Source organism: Heterodontus francisci, chromosome 13 (assembly GCF_036365525.1).
Source record: "Heterodontus francisci isolate sHetFra1 chromosome 13, sHetFra1.hap1, whole genome shotgun sequence".
Lineage (NCBI taxonomy): Eukaryota > Metazoa > Chordata > Chondrichthyes > Heterodontiformes > Heterodontidae > Heterodontus > Heterodontus francisci.
In genome coordinates, this window is record NC_090383.1 from 61,550,031 (window position 1) to 61,567,794 (window position 17,764).

The 17,764-nt window shown below is 41.3% G+C and overlaps 1 protein-coding gene across 5 annotated transcripts in view; it reads left to right on the forward strand.

Annotated features, from left to right (window-relative positions):
- The window catches only part of fancl (FA complementation group L), a 100,517-nt gene that overhangs the window by 77,402 nt on the left and 5,351 nt on the right, over positions 1–17,764 (forward strand). For 4 of the 5 annotated variants that reach the window (XM_068044886.1, XM_068044887.1, XM_068044889.1 and 1 more), the window contains 5 exons: positions 6,219–6,369; positions 7,421–7,504; positions 7,597–7,642; positions 7,756–7,837; positions 17,349–17,510. In XM_068044886.1, the coding sequence (XP_067900987.1) occupies positions 6,219–6,369; positions 7,421–7,504; positions 7,597–7,642; positions 7,756–7,837; positions 17,349–17,510 (525 nt within the window). The remainder of the gene's footprint in view (positions 1–6,218; positions 6,370–7,420; positions 7,505–7,596; positions 7,643–7,755; positions 7,838–17,348; positions 17,511–17,764) is intronic. The other variant, XM_068044888.1, reaches the window with a different exon arrangement.

Below are 17,764 nucleotides of genomic sequence, written 5' to 3' on the forward strand. Positions count from 1 at the left end.
TTTTCCTTCAGTATATTCTGGCAGACTGTGTCTAAAAGCCAGTTTTTCAAATAGTTTCAAACGTCAATTAGCAACAATATATCTTGTGTCCTTGGTCCTGAGTGGCTGTATCCTATGGCAACAAGAATGCATCCTTTAACTCAGTCTCTGGAGCTTGTTGCCTTAAAGCAGTACTGATCCTGTTACAGCCTTAAAGACACACCGCATATGTCCTGGAAAAGAGAAAAAAAACTACAGGATCATAACATTATTTAAAAACCCAGTTACACCTGATTTGAACAAGGTGTAACTTTTTATGGAATTTCAAACAGCGACATGGGAATGGGAAAGTTGAAATTCTCTCCAATTTCAATGATTGCCAGGTCTGGGCGGACCCACAATGCAGCCTGTGGCGGAACCCTGAGTGACAGACCACAACTAATATGCACATGCCCAACATCCTTACGTTGCGGTCAGTTTCAGAGGGGTATTGACGTTGAACGTTAACGGTTCACCGTCAACTCCCACTTGCAAAGTCTGGCCCGTTATACAACAATGCACATCACAGCCAACAGGAATGCTCTCTCCTTCCAGTTTGTGTGATTTTTGTTTCTCTCTTTTTTTTCCCCTTTCCCTCTCCCTCTCTCTCTTTCCCAGTTTGTGTTGCGCTCTCGCTCTCTCTTTCTCACCTTCTCACCCCCCTGTGTCCCCTTCGCTGCCCACTGTTTGTGTTGCCCTCTCAGCAATCAAGAGTTTCCAAGTCATTTTTGTTGGCCCCGATGCCACTATCCTCTCAACCAGTAATGAAACGGTACATTCTAACTAGCATGGGACCAGCAGGGCTCAGATAATGCACATTGGCTGTAAGCCATGAGAGACAGGGCACTGCATGTGCACAAGCTGCACTTACAAGGATAGTTTCTCCCGAATCGCGAGCAGCAGCGCTCGGGAGACCAATTACCCATTCCAGTAGACTCCTGTTAAAAGCGGGAGGGTTAGACACCATATGCCTGTCTCCTCTTGTTACCAGCTGCCACTATATTATAAAGGTTTGAAAGGGTTAATGTTTGGGACAGTGTAATACCTCCTGCTATGATGATGTAAGAGATCACAAGAGAGAGACTTGAAGGAGAAGCAGCATAGCATCAGTGGAGTTAGACATACTTGTATAAAGCTGTGTATATAGTTCACTAATATGTAATAAACTAGTTATTGTTAAAACTTAATGAAGACTTGGTAATCTCTCCTAGCTAGACTAACCAAACATACAATATGGTGAACAGCGGTGGTTCTTACCATACAACACCAAGAAAATTTTGAAAAAATACTTCAAAGAAGGCTGACAAAAGTGGCCCCAAAACTGCACCAAGACTGCGCAACTCGAGAAGAGGCTGTGAAGAGCTCCAGAGCTGATCTGTGGTCAACACGGAGCACGGAGGCCAAAATTTTGTGTTGAGCAGGAGCCTGCCAAAAAGTTGGGGGTGAGCCCGCCTCTGCTGGGCCTGGGGAGCCACGCCAAGATTTTACGCTCCCCAGGAGCGTAAAAATTGGACTTGGGCGGGACTTCCACCTCTCTGAGACAGAAAGTCCCACCTCCAAGAGCTGCCGGTAGCTCTCAGTCCCAGCAGCGCCACTGGGACCTACTCCTATGGGGCCTGAGCAGGCCCTCAAGTGGCAGTTAATTGGCCCCTTAAGGGCCTTGATTAAACTGGGGCAGGCGGGCCATTCCTCACGGCTGCCGCCCCTGGTAAAATTGCAGCAGGGCCGGGAAGGTGTCAGGAATGGCAAACCCCCCAGCTGCCTCCCACTCAATTTTACGACCTCTGGCACCAGCCCGCTCCTGTGGGGGGGGTGTGTAAAATTCTGGCCAGAGTCGGTGAGTCGGCTTGCAGAGACATTCGGGCTACACCACAGAGGCATGGTGGTCTGCGGAAAAAAATTCTGGTCCAGTGATCGCAGGCTGCGAGTCGAAGAACCAAGTAATGGTCAGGGATCTGATCAGCAACCCTTAAAAAGGTTACAAAATTGTTTTTACCAGTGTACTAAGCAGACAACACCGGGAAAAAACAAAATTTCTTAAGGGCAGATACGAGGTCGGTGCCATTACATGAGACAAACGCGAGGCTGAATAGCGGAGGAAAACTTCTGAAAAGCAATGGAAAAACTTCCAGTATGGGAAGAAAAATTTAAAATAGAAAGAGAACTACCTAAAATTTTAAAAAGCCACCGATCTTAAATTTACACTACCAAAGAGGTTTGGACACATGGAAGGACCAAATCAAACTCAAAACTGCTCACTTTGGAGAAAAAGATTTTTGAGGTACAGAATTGCTTCAAAATTAGACAACAAGTCTGAAGCAGAACAAGTCAACACATTACTTTATTCTATAAGAGCAATAGCAGATGATGTTGCAAGACAACGCCTCAATGAGAAATCAGATAAATTTGAATAAGTCTTAAAAGTCTTTACTAATTATTTCAACTTGAGCAAAACGATTCTAGAAAGGTTAACAGAAGGTTCCAGAAACCAGGTGAACCAATAGGTGCTTTCATTAATGACCTTTACAGGCTATTTGAAGGATGCGAATATGGAGACCTAAGAGCAGAACTAATATGAGACTGCATTGTAGTAGGTATTGCTGATGAATCCCTATCAGATTTATTGCAGTCTACGGAAGACTTCACCCTTGACAAAGCAATACAGCTGGTGAGACAAGCAGAGGTCTGTAAGCAGAACAGAGCAACCCTGAGAGGTGAAGAAAAACCTTGGTTGAGGAAACCTCCTGCGACTATATAGTTCCTTAAACACAGGACTGTAAAAGAAGCACCAGAAAAGAAGGGATACTTGGGAGGGAAATTGCAAGATTGCATGAAACCCTGCCAGCACAGTGGCGCCAAAAGGCGCAAACAGGTCCTGCTAACAAAGCGGAATGCTTTCACCGCAAGAAAGTTGGCTATTTTGGGAAGATGTGCCAAAGTAAAAACTCTACTTTCACAGTTTTTAAAGGAAAAGCTTTAAAAGGAAAAGTCTTCACGCATATAGCTCTTCTATTTATCAGGAAAGTGGAAGAAGTTGAGCAGCAAGAATCCAGGAGTCACTTCCAGGAGACTTTCCAAAATTATCTACTGGTCTAGGAAGACTCAAGACCGAATATAGTATTGCTTTGTGAAAAGATGCTAGACATGTATGTCTTTTCATGCCTAGGAAGATACCACACCCACTAATGAAGCAAGTCCAATATCAGCTAGAAGAGAGAACCAGAATGGGAGTCATTTCTCCTGTCACTGAACCTAGAGTGGTGATCTAGAAAGGTTCCAGTTCCTAAACCTAACCGTACTCTTCGCATTTGTGTAGACTTAACGTACGTGATAAGGTGGTAGCCAAAGAAATCCACCCTATGTCCTCAGTAGACAAAAGCTTGGCAAAGTTATCCAAAAGTACCATGTTCACAAAGTTCAACTTGAATAGTAGCTTTTGGCAAGTCCCGTTGGATGAGAAGTCAAAGTTATTAACAACCTTCATTACTCCTGCTAGGAAGATTTTGTTTTAATCGTTTACCATTAGGTATAACATCAGCACCGGAAATATTCCAAAGGACTATGTCGAACATTCTACTGGGCCTTGAAAGGGTAATATGCCATATGGACGATATCTTAGTCCATGGGGGATCCGTCCAAGAACATGACCTGAGGGTTCGAGCAGTTGTGAATCATCTTCAAGAAGAAAGCCTGAGACTTACTGAAAAATGTGAGATCTCCAACATCAATTCATTTCCTAGGGCACGTCTTTAATAGCAAGGGCATAATGGCAGACCCGCAGAAGACGAGAGCCATTAGTGAATTCCCAATTCCTACTTCTGTCCAAGATCTTCAACGATTCCTTGGAATGGTTAATCAGTTGGCAAATTTTCTTCCCAATCTTACCCGAATTAATGAACCCTTAAGACAACTCTTAAGGAAAGCTCAAGCATGGAGTTGGAATGCAGATCAGGAGCAGGCATTTCAAAAGATCAAGGAAATGCTGATTTTGCCAGCTGTCTTGGCACATTATAACCCCTCACTACTAAGCACAATTGCAGCAGACACCTCATCTACAGGGTTAGCCTTTTTCAAGAATGGCCAGATGGATGTCGCAGACTGGTTTATTATGTTTCTTGAACATTGTCTGACGTGGTACGCTGTCATAGACAAAGAAGCTCTCTCAGTCATGTGGGCTTGTGAAAAGTTCTCCGATTTTAAAGGCCGTCATAGAGACAGATCACAAACCCCTAGTTTCCTTACTTTATGAAAAGGAACTCACTAGAATGCCTCTGAGAATCCAGAGATTCCAGTCGAGGCTAATAAGATTCATGTATGAAAAGGCATATGTGCAGGGCAAGCTGCAAAGAACAGCAGATGTATTGTCTAGAGTTACTGTTGCAATCCTGCACAACAGGATGTTAACTTCATTAATGAGATTGAGTCATATTCTCAGTTCACTGCATCACAATGGCTGGTAACCTCAAAAAAGCTCCAAAAAATTTGTCGTGCTCAGTTGCAAGATGGGGCATGCATCCGTATCTGCCAATATTGCACACAAGGGTGGCCACAACGGTGTCTCAGTGGTAAGGTGATGAAAATTATCTTTGAGTACCGAAAACGCTTTTACTATTGTGGATGATTTTGCTGGTATGTGATGAGAGGCTGGTGATTCCGGTCTTGGAAAAAATATACCAGGGCCACATGGGTATCACAAAATGCAGAGCACGGTCTCAGTCATCCGTGCGGTGGCCGCAAATATCATGAGATATAGAAGAAATGATTTCTAATTGCCAGATATGCGCAGTGCACAGACCAGACCAGAGGGAATCCCTTATCTCGATCCAATTTCCAAACAGACCGTGGGGACGTCAGGGGATGGATTTCCATGTTTAATGGAAAATCCTACCTGATTGTTATTGATTATTTTTCCAGGTGGATCGAAGTCAAACATTTGTACACAACAACTATGGAGACAGTCATTCGAGTTTTAACAGAGGTCTTTGCAACACATGGCATTCCTGACCAGGTTGTTTTCGATAACGATCCACAATTTGCAAATGATTATTTTACGCACTTTGGGGAAAACTGTGCATTTGTACATCTTACAAGTTCCCCGAGATAACGTTAATCTATGGTGAAGCTGAAAGAGGAGTCAGAACTATCAAAGCACTGTTAAAGATGAATGAAGATTTTCAAACAGTGCTCCTAAACTACAGATCTACTCCATTGCTATGCAAACTGCTGTGTAAAAGAAAATTGTTTCTGCATGTTGCCTCTAATTCTTTTGCCAGTCATGAGTCTGTGCCCTCTGGTTAGTGGCCCTTCTGCCACTGGAAACAGTTTCTCCTTTATTTACTCTTTCAAGTCTCCCCCTAACCTCCTCTCTTCTAAGGAGAATAACCCCAATTTCTCCAGTCCCTCTCTGAAAGTGAAGCCTTTTCTCCCTGGTACCATTCTAGTAAATTTCCTCTGAACCCTCTCAAAGGCCTTGATATTCTTCCTAAAGTGTGATGTCCAGAATTGAACACATGCCCAGCTGGGTTCTAACCAGTGTGGTTTAAGAGTTTAGCATAACTTTCTTTTATATTGTCTCTCTTTCTTTATAAAGCCAAGGATCCTGTATATCTATTTAATAGCCTATTCAACTTACCCTGCCAACTTCAAAGACTTGTGTATGAACATCTTCAGGTCTCTCTGTTTCTGCGCCCCCTTTAAAATTGTACCATCTAGTTTATGTTGCTTCTCTTTGTTCTTCCAACCAAAATGAATCACTTCACACTTCTGTGCATTAAATTTCATCTGCTATGTGTCTGCCCATTTCACCAATCTGTCTGTGTCCTCCAAAATATGTTAGTCATTTTTGAGTTTCATGTCATCCACAAGCTTTGAATATATGTCTTGTATACCCAATATCCCATTCATTAATGTACATCAGAAAGAACAGTGGTCCCGACACTGTCCCTTGGGCGATACCAATGTATCCTTCCCTCCATCTTGAAAAACAAGCATTCACCACTACTCCCTGCTTTCTGTCCCTTACTCAATTTTGTATCCAAACTGTGACTGTCCCTTTTAAACCCATGGGTTTCAATTTTGCTAAAAAGCTTATGATGTAATACTTCTAAAATGCCTTTTGAAAGTCCATATACACAGCACTATGCTCATTAACCTTCTCTACTCCTTCATCAAATAACTGTGTTTCTCTTTTCCTTTTTCAGAGCTCTTTAATAAACCTTCACAGTCAGTTTCTGGCAGCACTGGAGTCACTGCAGGAATTCTGGGATATTATGGATGAAATAGATGAGAAGACCTGGGTGCTAGAACCAGAAAAACCAGCACGCACTACCACAGCACGGAGAATTGCCATAGGTAGAAATCTTTTATAAAAAGCAATGAATTTATCTGAATAGTTCTGAAATGGAGATAAAAAAATATGGAGGTTACAGATATTGATAAACCATTTTGAATTCCTTTTTTAAAAGAAAATGTTTATAGGAACACTGCAGAAGAAAAAACTGAAAACCCACTGCACAATGCATTTTAAGACTCAAATAATGACAGTCATTCTTGTTTTTGCTGCTGTTCTTAAGTGTGAAGTTGTGGTATGAAAACCTGATTGTTGCTTAGCTTTAGCTCTTAGCTGCTTATTGCTATCCTTCCAAGCCTTTAAATGCTGCAAAGATGGTGAGTGTGAGCAGGAGGATGCCCAACATGCAATCAGATTTAAAATAGGAAAAAAAAATCCCATCCGTTACCTCCCCCCACCCCCCCAATGTTTCTCTCTCAAGTACGCAAAGCCTTATCCTACAATACACTATAATCTTTTTGTTGATGTACTGAATACTACTCACAATATTCAGATGAAAAGAAATTAACAAAGTTAATCAATTTCTGTGTTTTCCATCAGTTGGAGGTTTTAATTGGGGGTAGAATAATAACTGCTGTTTACAAAAATACTGAAAAAGGCTCATTTTTAGTAGTAATTGGCAACATTAGTACTTACAATGAAAAATTAAAATTCAAGTATTCTTGGCACTTTGAGTTTATACAAATGAGACATTGAAAGCATTTCTAGTTGTCTGGCAGTTCTTATTATAAAATACCATGAAAGGATCAATAATAACTTGCATTTATATAGCACGTTCAATGTAGTAAAATGTCACCAGTTGCTTCATAGCTTGAGTTATCACCCAAAATTTGACAGCCATATAAGGAGCTATAACAGATGACCAAAAGCTTGGTCAGAGAGATGGAGAGACTCCTATAGAAACACTTTCCTATGTGGTTTATTGTCCTTACTTTATGACTCTGCACTGTCAGAAGTTGCAACCCTATTTGAACAGTTGAGTTTGATATCAGTTAGCAATTTTAAATGTTGCTGGATGGTTTATTTTTAATTATTTATTCTTGGATTTCGCAGGTAACAATGCTTCAATAAATGTGGAAGTGGATCCGAGACATCCTAAAATGCTGCCTGAATGCTGCTTCCTAGGCGCTGATCGTGGTATGTGAGTCCTAGAAATCAGGTTTGCTTTTCAAATTTTTTGCTTATTGCTGTCAAAATTTAAAGTAGTAACCATACTCATTTGACCCTAGTGGTAACTCCATTGAGGAATAAGCTGAACACCAACATGCATCTTTGGTAAGTCGTGCTCAAATATTAGACTCATCTGAATTCTTGCTGAAAAGAAATGGTCTTCAACATATCATGGTTCAATAAAATCTTTGCCAATAAATATAACATGTGTTGTCCAGGTCTCCAGAGTGCACCGTGCTACAAAATCTGAAGGATATATTGGAGATAGACTTTCCACCCCCTACCACCCATGAGAATTCTGTAAGTTACAATCACTATCTGTTCAATGAGCAAACTAAAAATTGCAGATAATCCAGTTTATCTTTCTGAGGACTTTGTCCAGCTTTTAAAATATGCACATGGCTCCGATGGTGTGAAAGATTAAGAGGTTATGACTATAAATTTTGGAAAATTGCTGCAGCATTGAAGAAAACTGTGGGAGTACACAACACCTCTAAGTATATCCACAAATGGTTTTTTTGGGGAGTACATTTTAGATGTGCAGTTTACACAAACTTGAAATAGTCCTCCTTGTCCAATGAAGATACATGGAGATAAAGTGAAGGGCACAGGTTGTTTAACGCTATAGAAATAATGTTGCATGTGAAGAGACTATCCCATCCTTAGTATATCCAAGTGATTTCATTTTAAGAAGTTACTACCAAATCTTTACTTTCCATCAACTAAAATTCTTTGTTCGTTAAGAATATCTACACTGTTTCTGCTATAAAGGAAGGCTGGCATCACCACTGCATGTGAACGTAATGGTTCTCAAAGGATTATAGGATATGCTAAAATATAACTATTCAATTATACAGGCAGGCTGAGATTGTGGTGTGTCAACGTGAAAGTAATTTACTCATGTCCATGAAAATACTAATACATTTGAGTATCATGAACCCAGTAGCCAAACAAGCTTTACCACTTCAATCTTTCTTTCAGTTTCATAGCTGTCTACCACTAAAACAGTACACAATTGGAGGGAAATTTCGAGCTGCATTGCTTGGTGACTCCTACACAACAGTAAATTCTATCTTAGGAAGAGAGAAAATACTTTTCAAGTGGGAATAAAAACAAGAAATGCTGCAACCACTCAGCAGGTCTGGCAGCATCTGTGGAAAGAGAAGCAGAGTTAACGTTTCGGGTCAGTGACTCTTCTTCGGAACTGACAAATATTAAAAATGTCACAGGTTATAAGCAAGTGAGGTGGGGGTGGGGCAAGAGATAACAAAGGAGAAGGTCACAAAGCTGACCAAAAGGTCATTGAGAAAAGGCAAACGATATGTTAATGGTGTGTTGAAAGACAAAGCATTAGTACAGAAAAGGTGTTAACGGACTGAATATTGAACAGCAGCAAGTGCAAACATGAAAAAAAACAGTAGGTAAGCAAACTGAACAAACTAAGATGAAATGAAATAGATGCAAAAAAAGGTTGTAAAAAATGTAAAAAAGAAAAAACAACTAAAAATGAAAGTAAAATGGGGGCTGTCATTTACTTTCATTTTTGGTTGTTTTTTCTTTTTTACATTTTTTACAACCTTTTTTGCATCTATTTCATTTCATCTTAGTTTGTTCCACCAGGGCCACTCAGCTCCTGACCTCATTACAGCCTTGGTTCAAACATGGACAAAAGAGCTGAACACAAGAGGTGAGGTGAAAGTGACTGCCCTTGACATCAAGGCAGCATTTGACCGAGTATGGCATCAAGGAGCCCTAGCAAAACTGAGGTCAATGGGAATCGGGGAAAACCATCCGCTGTTTGGAGTCATACCTAGTGCAAAGGAAGATGGTTGTGGTTGTTGGAGGTCAATCGTCTGAGCTCCAGGACATCACTGCAGGAGTTCCTCAGGGTAGTATCCTAGGCCCAACCATCTTCAGCTGCTTCATCAATGACCTACCTTCAATCATAAGGTCAGAAGTGGGGATGTTCGCTGATGATTGAACAGTGTTCAGCACCATTCATGACTCCTCAGATACTGAAGCAGTCCATGTAGAAATGCAGCAAGACCTGGACAATATCCAGGCTTCGGCTGATAAGTGGCAAGTAACATTTGCGCCCCACAAGTGCCAGGCAATGACCATCTCCCCATGACTTTCAACGGCATTACCATCGCTGAGTCCCACACTATCAACATCCTAGGGGCCACCATTGACCAGAAACAACTGGAGTAGCCATATAAATACTGTGGCTACAAGAGCAGGTCAGAGGCTAGGGATCCTGAGGCGAGTAACTCACCTCCTGACTCCCCAAAGCCTGTACACCATCTACAAGGCACAAGTCAGGAATGTGATGGAATACTCTCCACTTGCCTGGATGGGTGCAGCTCCAACAACACACAAGAAGCTCGACACCATCCAGGACAAAGCAGCCCGCTTGATTGGCACCCCGTCTACAAACATTCACTCCCTCCAACACCGACACACAGTGGCAGCAGTGTGTACCATCTACAAGATGCACTGCAGCAATGCACCAAGGCTCCTTAGATGACACCTTCCAAACCCGCGACCTCTGCCAACTAGAAGGACAAGGGCAGCAAATGCATGGGAACACCACCACCTGCAAGTTCCCCTCCAAGTCACACACCATCCTGACTTGGAACTATATCTCCGTTCCTTCACTGTCGCTGGGTCAAAATCCTGTAACTCCTTTCCTAACAGCACTGTGGGTGTACCTACCCCAAATGGACTGCAGTGGTTCAAGAAGGCAGCTCACCACCACCTCCTCAAGGGCAATTAGGGATGGGCAATAAATGCTGGCCTAGCCAGCGACGCCCACATCCCTGAATGAATAATTTAAAAAAAAAACTGTAGTGGTGATATTGGGAATGGCATTAAACAGGGAATTAGAGGTGCAAGTGATAAAGGAACATCTGTAATTATGGGTGACTTTAATCTGCATGTAGATTGGGCAAATCAAATTCGTCACAATACCGTAGAGGAAGAATTCATGGAGTGTATACGGGATGGTTTTCTGGACCAATACTTTGAGGAACCAGCTAGAGAACATGCCATCCTATACTGGGTATTGTGTAATGAGAGAGGAATAATTGACAATCTAGTTGTGTGAGACCCCTTGGGGATGAGCGACCATAATATGAGAATTCTTCTTTAAGATGGAGAGTGACGTAGTTGATTCTGAGACTAGGGTCCTGAATCTTAATAAAGGAAACTGTGAAGGTATGAGGCACGGGTTGGCTATGATGGATTGGGAAACGTTACTTAAAGGGATGCCGGTGGATAGGCAATGGCAAATATTCAAAGAGCGCCTGGATGAACTGCAACAATTGTTTATTCCATTGTTTATACCATTAATATAGTGTTTGCCTTTGTTCCATGACCTTCTGTTCAGTTATTCTCTGTGATCTTGTCCTATCCACACCTTCTCTTTTGTTATCTCTTGCCCCACCTCCGCTTTACTTGCTTAAAATCTTTTACATTTCTAATATTTGTCAGTTCTGAAGAAGGGTCACTGACCTGAAACGTTAACTCTGCTTCTCTCTCCACAGATGCTGCCAGACCTGCTGAGTATTTCCAGTATTTCTTGTTTTTAATTCAGTTTTCCAGCAGCTGCAGTATTTTGCTTTTATTTAATTGTTTATTCCTGTCCGGTGCAAAAGTAAAACGGGAAAGGTAACCAAACCATGGCTTACAAGGGAAATTAGAGATAGCATTAGAGCCAAGGAAGAGGCATACAAATTTGCCAGAAAAAACAACAGACCTGAGGATTGGGAACAGTTTGGAATTCAGCAAAGGAGGACCAAGGGATTGATTGAGAAGGGGAAAATAGAGTACGAGAGTAAGCTTGCGGGGAACATAAAAACTGACTGTAAAAGTTTCTATAGGTATGTGAAGAGAGAAAGATTGGTGAAGACAAATGTAGGTCCCTTACAGTCAGAAATGGGGGAATTTATTATGGGGAACAAAGAAATGGCTGAACAGCTAAATGCATACTTTGGTTCTGTCTTCACATGGGAGGACCCAAATATCATACCAGTGGCGCAGTGGTTAGAACTGCAGCCTCACAGCTCCAGTGACCCGAGTTCAATTCTGGGTACTGCCTGTGTGGAGTTTACAAGTTCTCCCTGTGTTTGCGTGGGTTTCCTCCGGGTGCTCCGGTTTCCTCCCACATGCCAAAGACTTGCAGGTTGATAGGTAAATTGGCCATTTGCAATTGCCCCTAGTGTAGGTAGGTGGTAGGGACATATAGGGATAGGTGGGGATGTGGTAGGAATATGGGATTAGTGTAGCATTAGTATAAATGGGTGGTTGATGGTCGGCACAGACCCGGTGGGCCGAAGGGCCTGTTTCAGTGCTGTATAACTAAACTAAACTAAAATTAAATGTTGGGGAACACAGGGTTAAGTGAGGGGGAGGAATTGAAGGAAATCAGTATTAGTAGAGAAATGGTGTTGGGGAAATTGATGGGACTGAAGGCCAATAAATCCCCAGGGCCTGATAATCTACATTCCCACAGTACTTAAGGAAGTCGCCCTGGAAATAGTGGATGCATTGGTGGTCATCTTCCAAGATTCCATAGACTCTGGAACAGTTCCTACAGATTGGAGGGTAGCTAATGTAACCCCACTATTTAAAAGGGGAGGTAGAGAGAAAACGGGGAATTACAGAGCAGTCAGCCTGATGTCTGTAGTGGTGAAAATTCTGGAGTCCATTATAAAAGATTTTATAGCAGAGCACTTGGAGAACAGTGGTAGAATTGGACAGAGTTAGCATGGATTTACGAAAGGGAAATCATGCTTGACAAATCTACTAAAATTCTTCGAGGATGTAACTAGTAGAGTTGATGAGGGGGATCCAGTGGATGTAGTTTATTTGGACTTTCAGAAGGCTTTCAACAAAGTCCCACATAAGATATTAGCATGTAAAATTAAAGCGCATGGGATTGGGGGTAGTGTATTGCGATGGATAGAAAATTGGTTGGCAGACAGGAAGCGAAGAGTAGGAATAAACGGGTCTTTTTCAGAATGGCAGGCAGTGACTAGTGGGGTACTGCATGGATCGGTGCTAGGACCCCAGCTATTCACAATATATATTAATGATTTGGATGAGGGAACTAAATGTAATATCTCCAAATTTGCAGATGACATAAAACTGGGTGGGAGGGTGAATTGTGAGGAGGAAGCAGAGAGGCTTCAGGATGATTTGGACAAATTGAGTGAGTGGGCTAATGCATGGCAGATGCAGTATAATGTGGATAAATGTGAGGTTATCCACTTTGGTAGCAAAAGCAGGAAGGCAGATTATTATCTGAATGGCTATAAACTGAGAGAGGGGAATATACAACGAGACCTGGGTGTTCTCGTACACCAGTTGCTGAAGGTAAGCATGCAGGTGTAACAGATGGTAAAAAAGGCAAATGCTATGTTGGCCTTCATAGTGAGAGGATTCGAGTATAGAAGCAGAAATGTCTTGCTGCAATTATACAGGACCTTGGTGAGGCCACATCTGGAATATTGTGTGCAGTTTTGGTCTCCTTATCTGAGGAAGGATGTTCTTGCTATAGAGGGAGTGCAGCGAAGGTTTACCGGACTGATTCCTGGGATGGTGGGACTGACTTATGAGGAGAGATTGAGTCGGTTAGGATTATATTCGCTGGAGTTCAAAAGAGTGAAGGGGGATCTCATAGAAACCTATAAAATTCTAACAGGACTTGACAGGGTAGATGCAGGGAGGATGTTCCCATTTGTGGGGGAGTCCAGAACCAGGGGTCATAGTCTAAGGATACGAGGTAAACCTTTCAGGACAGAGAGTGATGAGCCTGTGGAATTCGCTACCCCAGAAAGCAGTTGAGGCCAAAACATTGTATGTTTTCAAGAAGGAGTTAGATATAGCTCTTGGGTCTAAAGGGATCAAAGGATATGGGGGGCAAGTGGGAACAGGTTACTGAGTTGGATGTTCAGCCATGATCATAATGAATGGTGGAGTAGGCTCGAAGGGCCGAATGGCCTATTCCTCCTATTTTCTATGTTTCTATGATGGCTAGTAGGGAAGTGGCATTGATAGCTGGTCAATGGATGCTCTAGTAGCAATGGTGCATGCAAAATGAATGTATATTTCTCCATTCTACAAGAACCATAACTTCAAACTATATATCTAGCAATTTTCTGTAAAAGTGTAATTGATACTACAAATCCATTAAAAAAAAAAAGTAGTGTACATACAATAAACTCCTGAATCTGTAGTATGTAATAACACTAAAAACGTGCAGTGGAAATATTTTTAGTTAAAAGTAGTAAGTTTGTGTAGTTAAATTATTTTCTTAGAGCAAAACTCCAGGGAAGGTTTTCAGAAGTTACATTTATTAGCCTTCACTTAGTATCTGACACTTCCTTGGATAAAATTAAATTTCAAACTTACATATATGTGTTCAGGACAATAATACTCATTAGGCACTGGGCTTATTTTCAGAGCACTTCAGTAACTGAAAATTACAAAATGGTGGATGTCAGGTTGAGCGCTCATTAAAAATATTACTGTAAAACTATACATCCCTCCTGTATATATTTTGTTTCCCTTAAGAGTATTCTTTTTCTTACACTTGCCTTATAATTTGTCAATTGTGAGTTTGGTTTTGCCTATTAAACTTATAGCAAGCCAGTGAATTGTGAAATGTTTTAAGCACATTAAATTGTTGTTCTACTCAGCTGAAACCAAAGGCTTCTGACTAGCATTTCATGTTAAAAGAGCAGAAGATAATTACAGATAAGGAAGCAATTTAGTCCTTCGCAATTATTCCAGGGTTTTTCACATCTAACTGGAACTCTGTTCCACATGTTTATCATTCTCGGTAGGAAGAACAATTTCTTGATATCAGTCCTAAAATTATCGTTTTACTAGCTTCAGTTTGTGTTTTCTTATTCAGCTCCTGAAATTTAAAGTAATATTCTATTCTGTTTACTTTTTCCAATCCCTTGACCATCATTGTACATCTTTTATGAGATTACTTATTATGTTTCCTTCCCAGACTGAAAAGCCCAAGTTTCTCAAGTCTTCCCTGACAACTCAGACACTTGACAGGGCACTGTTTCCACCTCTAAATGGGGTAGATTTTCAACTTGCCATGAGCACAAAACTGGCATCTCAAATAGGCTGCCCTTTTATAGAAATTGCCTGATTTTCACCTTACCCACCACCTCCCACACCCATGTCTCTATATTTGGGGGCCAGAACTGTATGCAGTATTCAAGGTGTGGTCTGACCAGAGCACTGCAGTTCGAACATTACCTCTTCTGACTTGTATTCAACTTTTTTGCAGTTCTGTATTGGTTGGGCATGTTGACCATGGAGTCTACCAAGACTCTTGAGTTTTGTTCAACTTTATCCTTAGGGATTTAAAGATCATTCATGGTATTTGTGTCTTCCAACATAAAGTACTTCACATTTATCTGTATTACATTTCATCTTCCTTTGTTCTTTCCATTTCCATATTTTGGACTTTGGCTCAATTGGCGGTTCTCCCCAGTACTTTGGTCATAGTATCATAGCATTGTTACACCACAGCAGGAGGCCATTTGTGTCCGTGCTGATTCCCTGAAAAGGCAATACTTAATCCTCAACCAACATTACTAAAACAGATTATCTAGTCATAATCATATTGCTGTTTATGGGACTGTCATGAAGACTCACCCCTGCCAAGAATGAAGCATATTAATTTCGTCATATGAACATCAATTTTAAACTGTTGCTGGAGTGAAGAGATGATTTGTTTAAAGAGATCAGCAGTGGCTGGAAAAAATTTGCATTCTAAGAGACAGTCGCCTAGGAAAAGACAATGGGAACTGCTCACTGATTCAATTAACAGAGATTGGTCTGGGCAATGGTTGATCCACATCTTGTCTGTGTAAGAGACAGCACCACACTCCACCACCGAAAGCTTTGAAATCCACAAACGCAGGAGTGGTCACATGACTAACCTGCTGGCCCAAGCTTTTTGAATTAGACACAGTTCAGTTTGAAGTCAGACTGCAGATTGAAACTGAAGCAGGAGCAAGAGAGCCTCTCTCTTAGCTGGCTCTCTTGCTTTCTCACAAATATCTGGACCCACTGAATTCGCTTAAACCTCAAGAGCAAGAAGACTCCTACATCGAAACAAGTTAAAGCGTGCACTGGGCCCCAACGAACAGCAAGACTTACCGGCAAGCAAAGACTCCACATTGAATTCAAAGGACCCATAAATAACTACCAGATATTGCCTCAAACTTTTCCCCTTTATTCTTTCTACTTTTTCTGTCTCTACCTGCATGTTTGTTTATCACGTATGCATGCTAGCGTGGTCGCGTCGCATATTCGTAGTTGTTAACCGAATTAGAGTTTAAGATGAATAAACTTCCACCTATCTTGTTTAAATCCAGGAAAACCTGCCTTGATTTGATTTCTTTGCCTTACTTTTGGAAAGCAGTGAACAAGGATTCACTGAGGGGGAGCTGAAATACAATGTTTTAAAAAAAAATTAAACCTTGTTACGGTTAAACCAGGCAAAGACTGAGAGGGAACACCTAGACCCCTGTCTCACCTGGTCATAATAGTACCTTGATGCATGCAAATTGGCTTCCCTGTTTCCTAGAAGTGACAATATCTCAAATGTACTTCATAGACAATAAAGCCCTTTGGGGAGTCGTAATGTCATAAATGGCGCTATATAAATGCAAGTTTATTATTTTCCTTTCTAACACATTCTGCAGTTTCTAATTCCATTGCCCTTCCTAGTTTGACATCACCTGCAAAGTTGACCAATTTTACATTGAGTTTCTAAATCAGGGCATTTCTGTAAATGAGTAACAATAGTGGCCACTAGCAATTCCCAAGGCACTCACTTGTTACTTGTCCCCACTCTGATATAATTTCTCTGGTCAATAGTTGTTTCTTACCCAAGGTTTCAAGAAAGAAGTAAAGGCTTGCATTTATGTAGTACTTCTTGCATCATCCTCAGAACATTCCAAAGTGCTTCACAGCAAATTAATTGCTTCTGAAGTGTTGTCACTGTTATCTGGGCAGACCTGGTACAGCAAGGTCCCACAAACAGCAATGTGAGAAATGACCAATTAATTAGTTTTGCTGGTGTTGATTTGAAGGATAAATGTTGGCCTGTGTACTGGGAGAAAATCTCTTTTCTTTGAATAGGGTCATGGAATCATATGTTCACTTGGGCAAACAAATGGAGCCTTGGTCTAAGGTTCTAATCAAAAAAAAAACTGTTGAGACTTTACACCTAGGCTTGGCCTGAGTTGAACAAATTGCTTTTCATGTGAAACTTTGTAAAAATGTACACCATGTCATAGATTCACTTGAATTGTCACTTTTTCCATAGGAGTTGAGGAGGTTGGGCAGCTAGGATCTTCCCCTTTTAAATTCAAGTTAATTGATGTTTACTTGGGTATTAATATACACATAATCCTCGAGCTTACTTCTGATGACCCTTTATTTTACGTGGATTGGAAGTGAGATTATTGGGTTTGATGTTTTATAATCAGATTTGAATATCGGCACCACAGGAACGTAGGAGCAGGGTTCAGCCCATCGAGCCTGCTCTGCCATTCAATACAATCATGGCTGATCATTCACTTCATTAGAATTTAGAAATCTGTCAGTCTCTGTAGAGAATTCCAAAGATTCACAACCCTCTGAGTAAAACAACGTTTCTCCTCATCTCTGTCCTAAGTGGCTTCCCCTTTATTTTGAAATTGTGTCCCCTGGTTCTAGACTCTCCAACCAGGGGAAAAACTTACCTGCATCTACCCTGTCTATCCCTTTTAAGTGTTTTGTAGGTTTCAATGAGATTACCTCTCATTCTTCGAAACGCTGGAGAATACAGGCCCAGTTTCCTCAGTCTCTCTTCATAGGACAATCCCGCCATCCCGGGAACAAGTCTGGTGAACCTTCGTTGCACTCCCTCTATGACAATAATATTCTTCCTAAGGTAAGGGGATCAAAACTGCACACAGTACTCCAGGTGCGGTCTACCCAAGGTTCTATACAATTGAAGCAAGACTTCACTGTTCCTGTACTCAAATCCTCTTGCGATAAAGGCTAACATACCATTAGCCTTCCTAATTGCTTGCTGCACCTGCATGTTAGCTTTCACTGACTTATTGATGAGGACATCCTGGTCCCTTTGTACATCTACACTTTCTAATCTTCCTCACAACACACATTCCCACCAGTTTTGTGTCA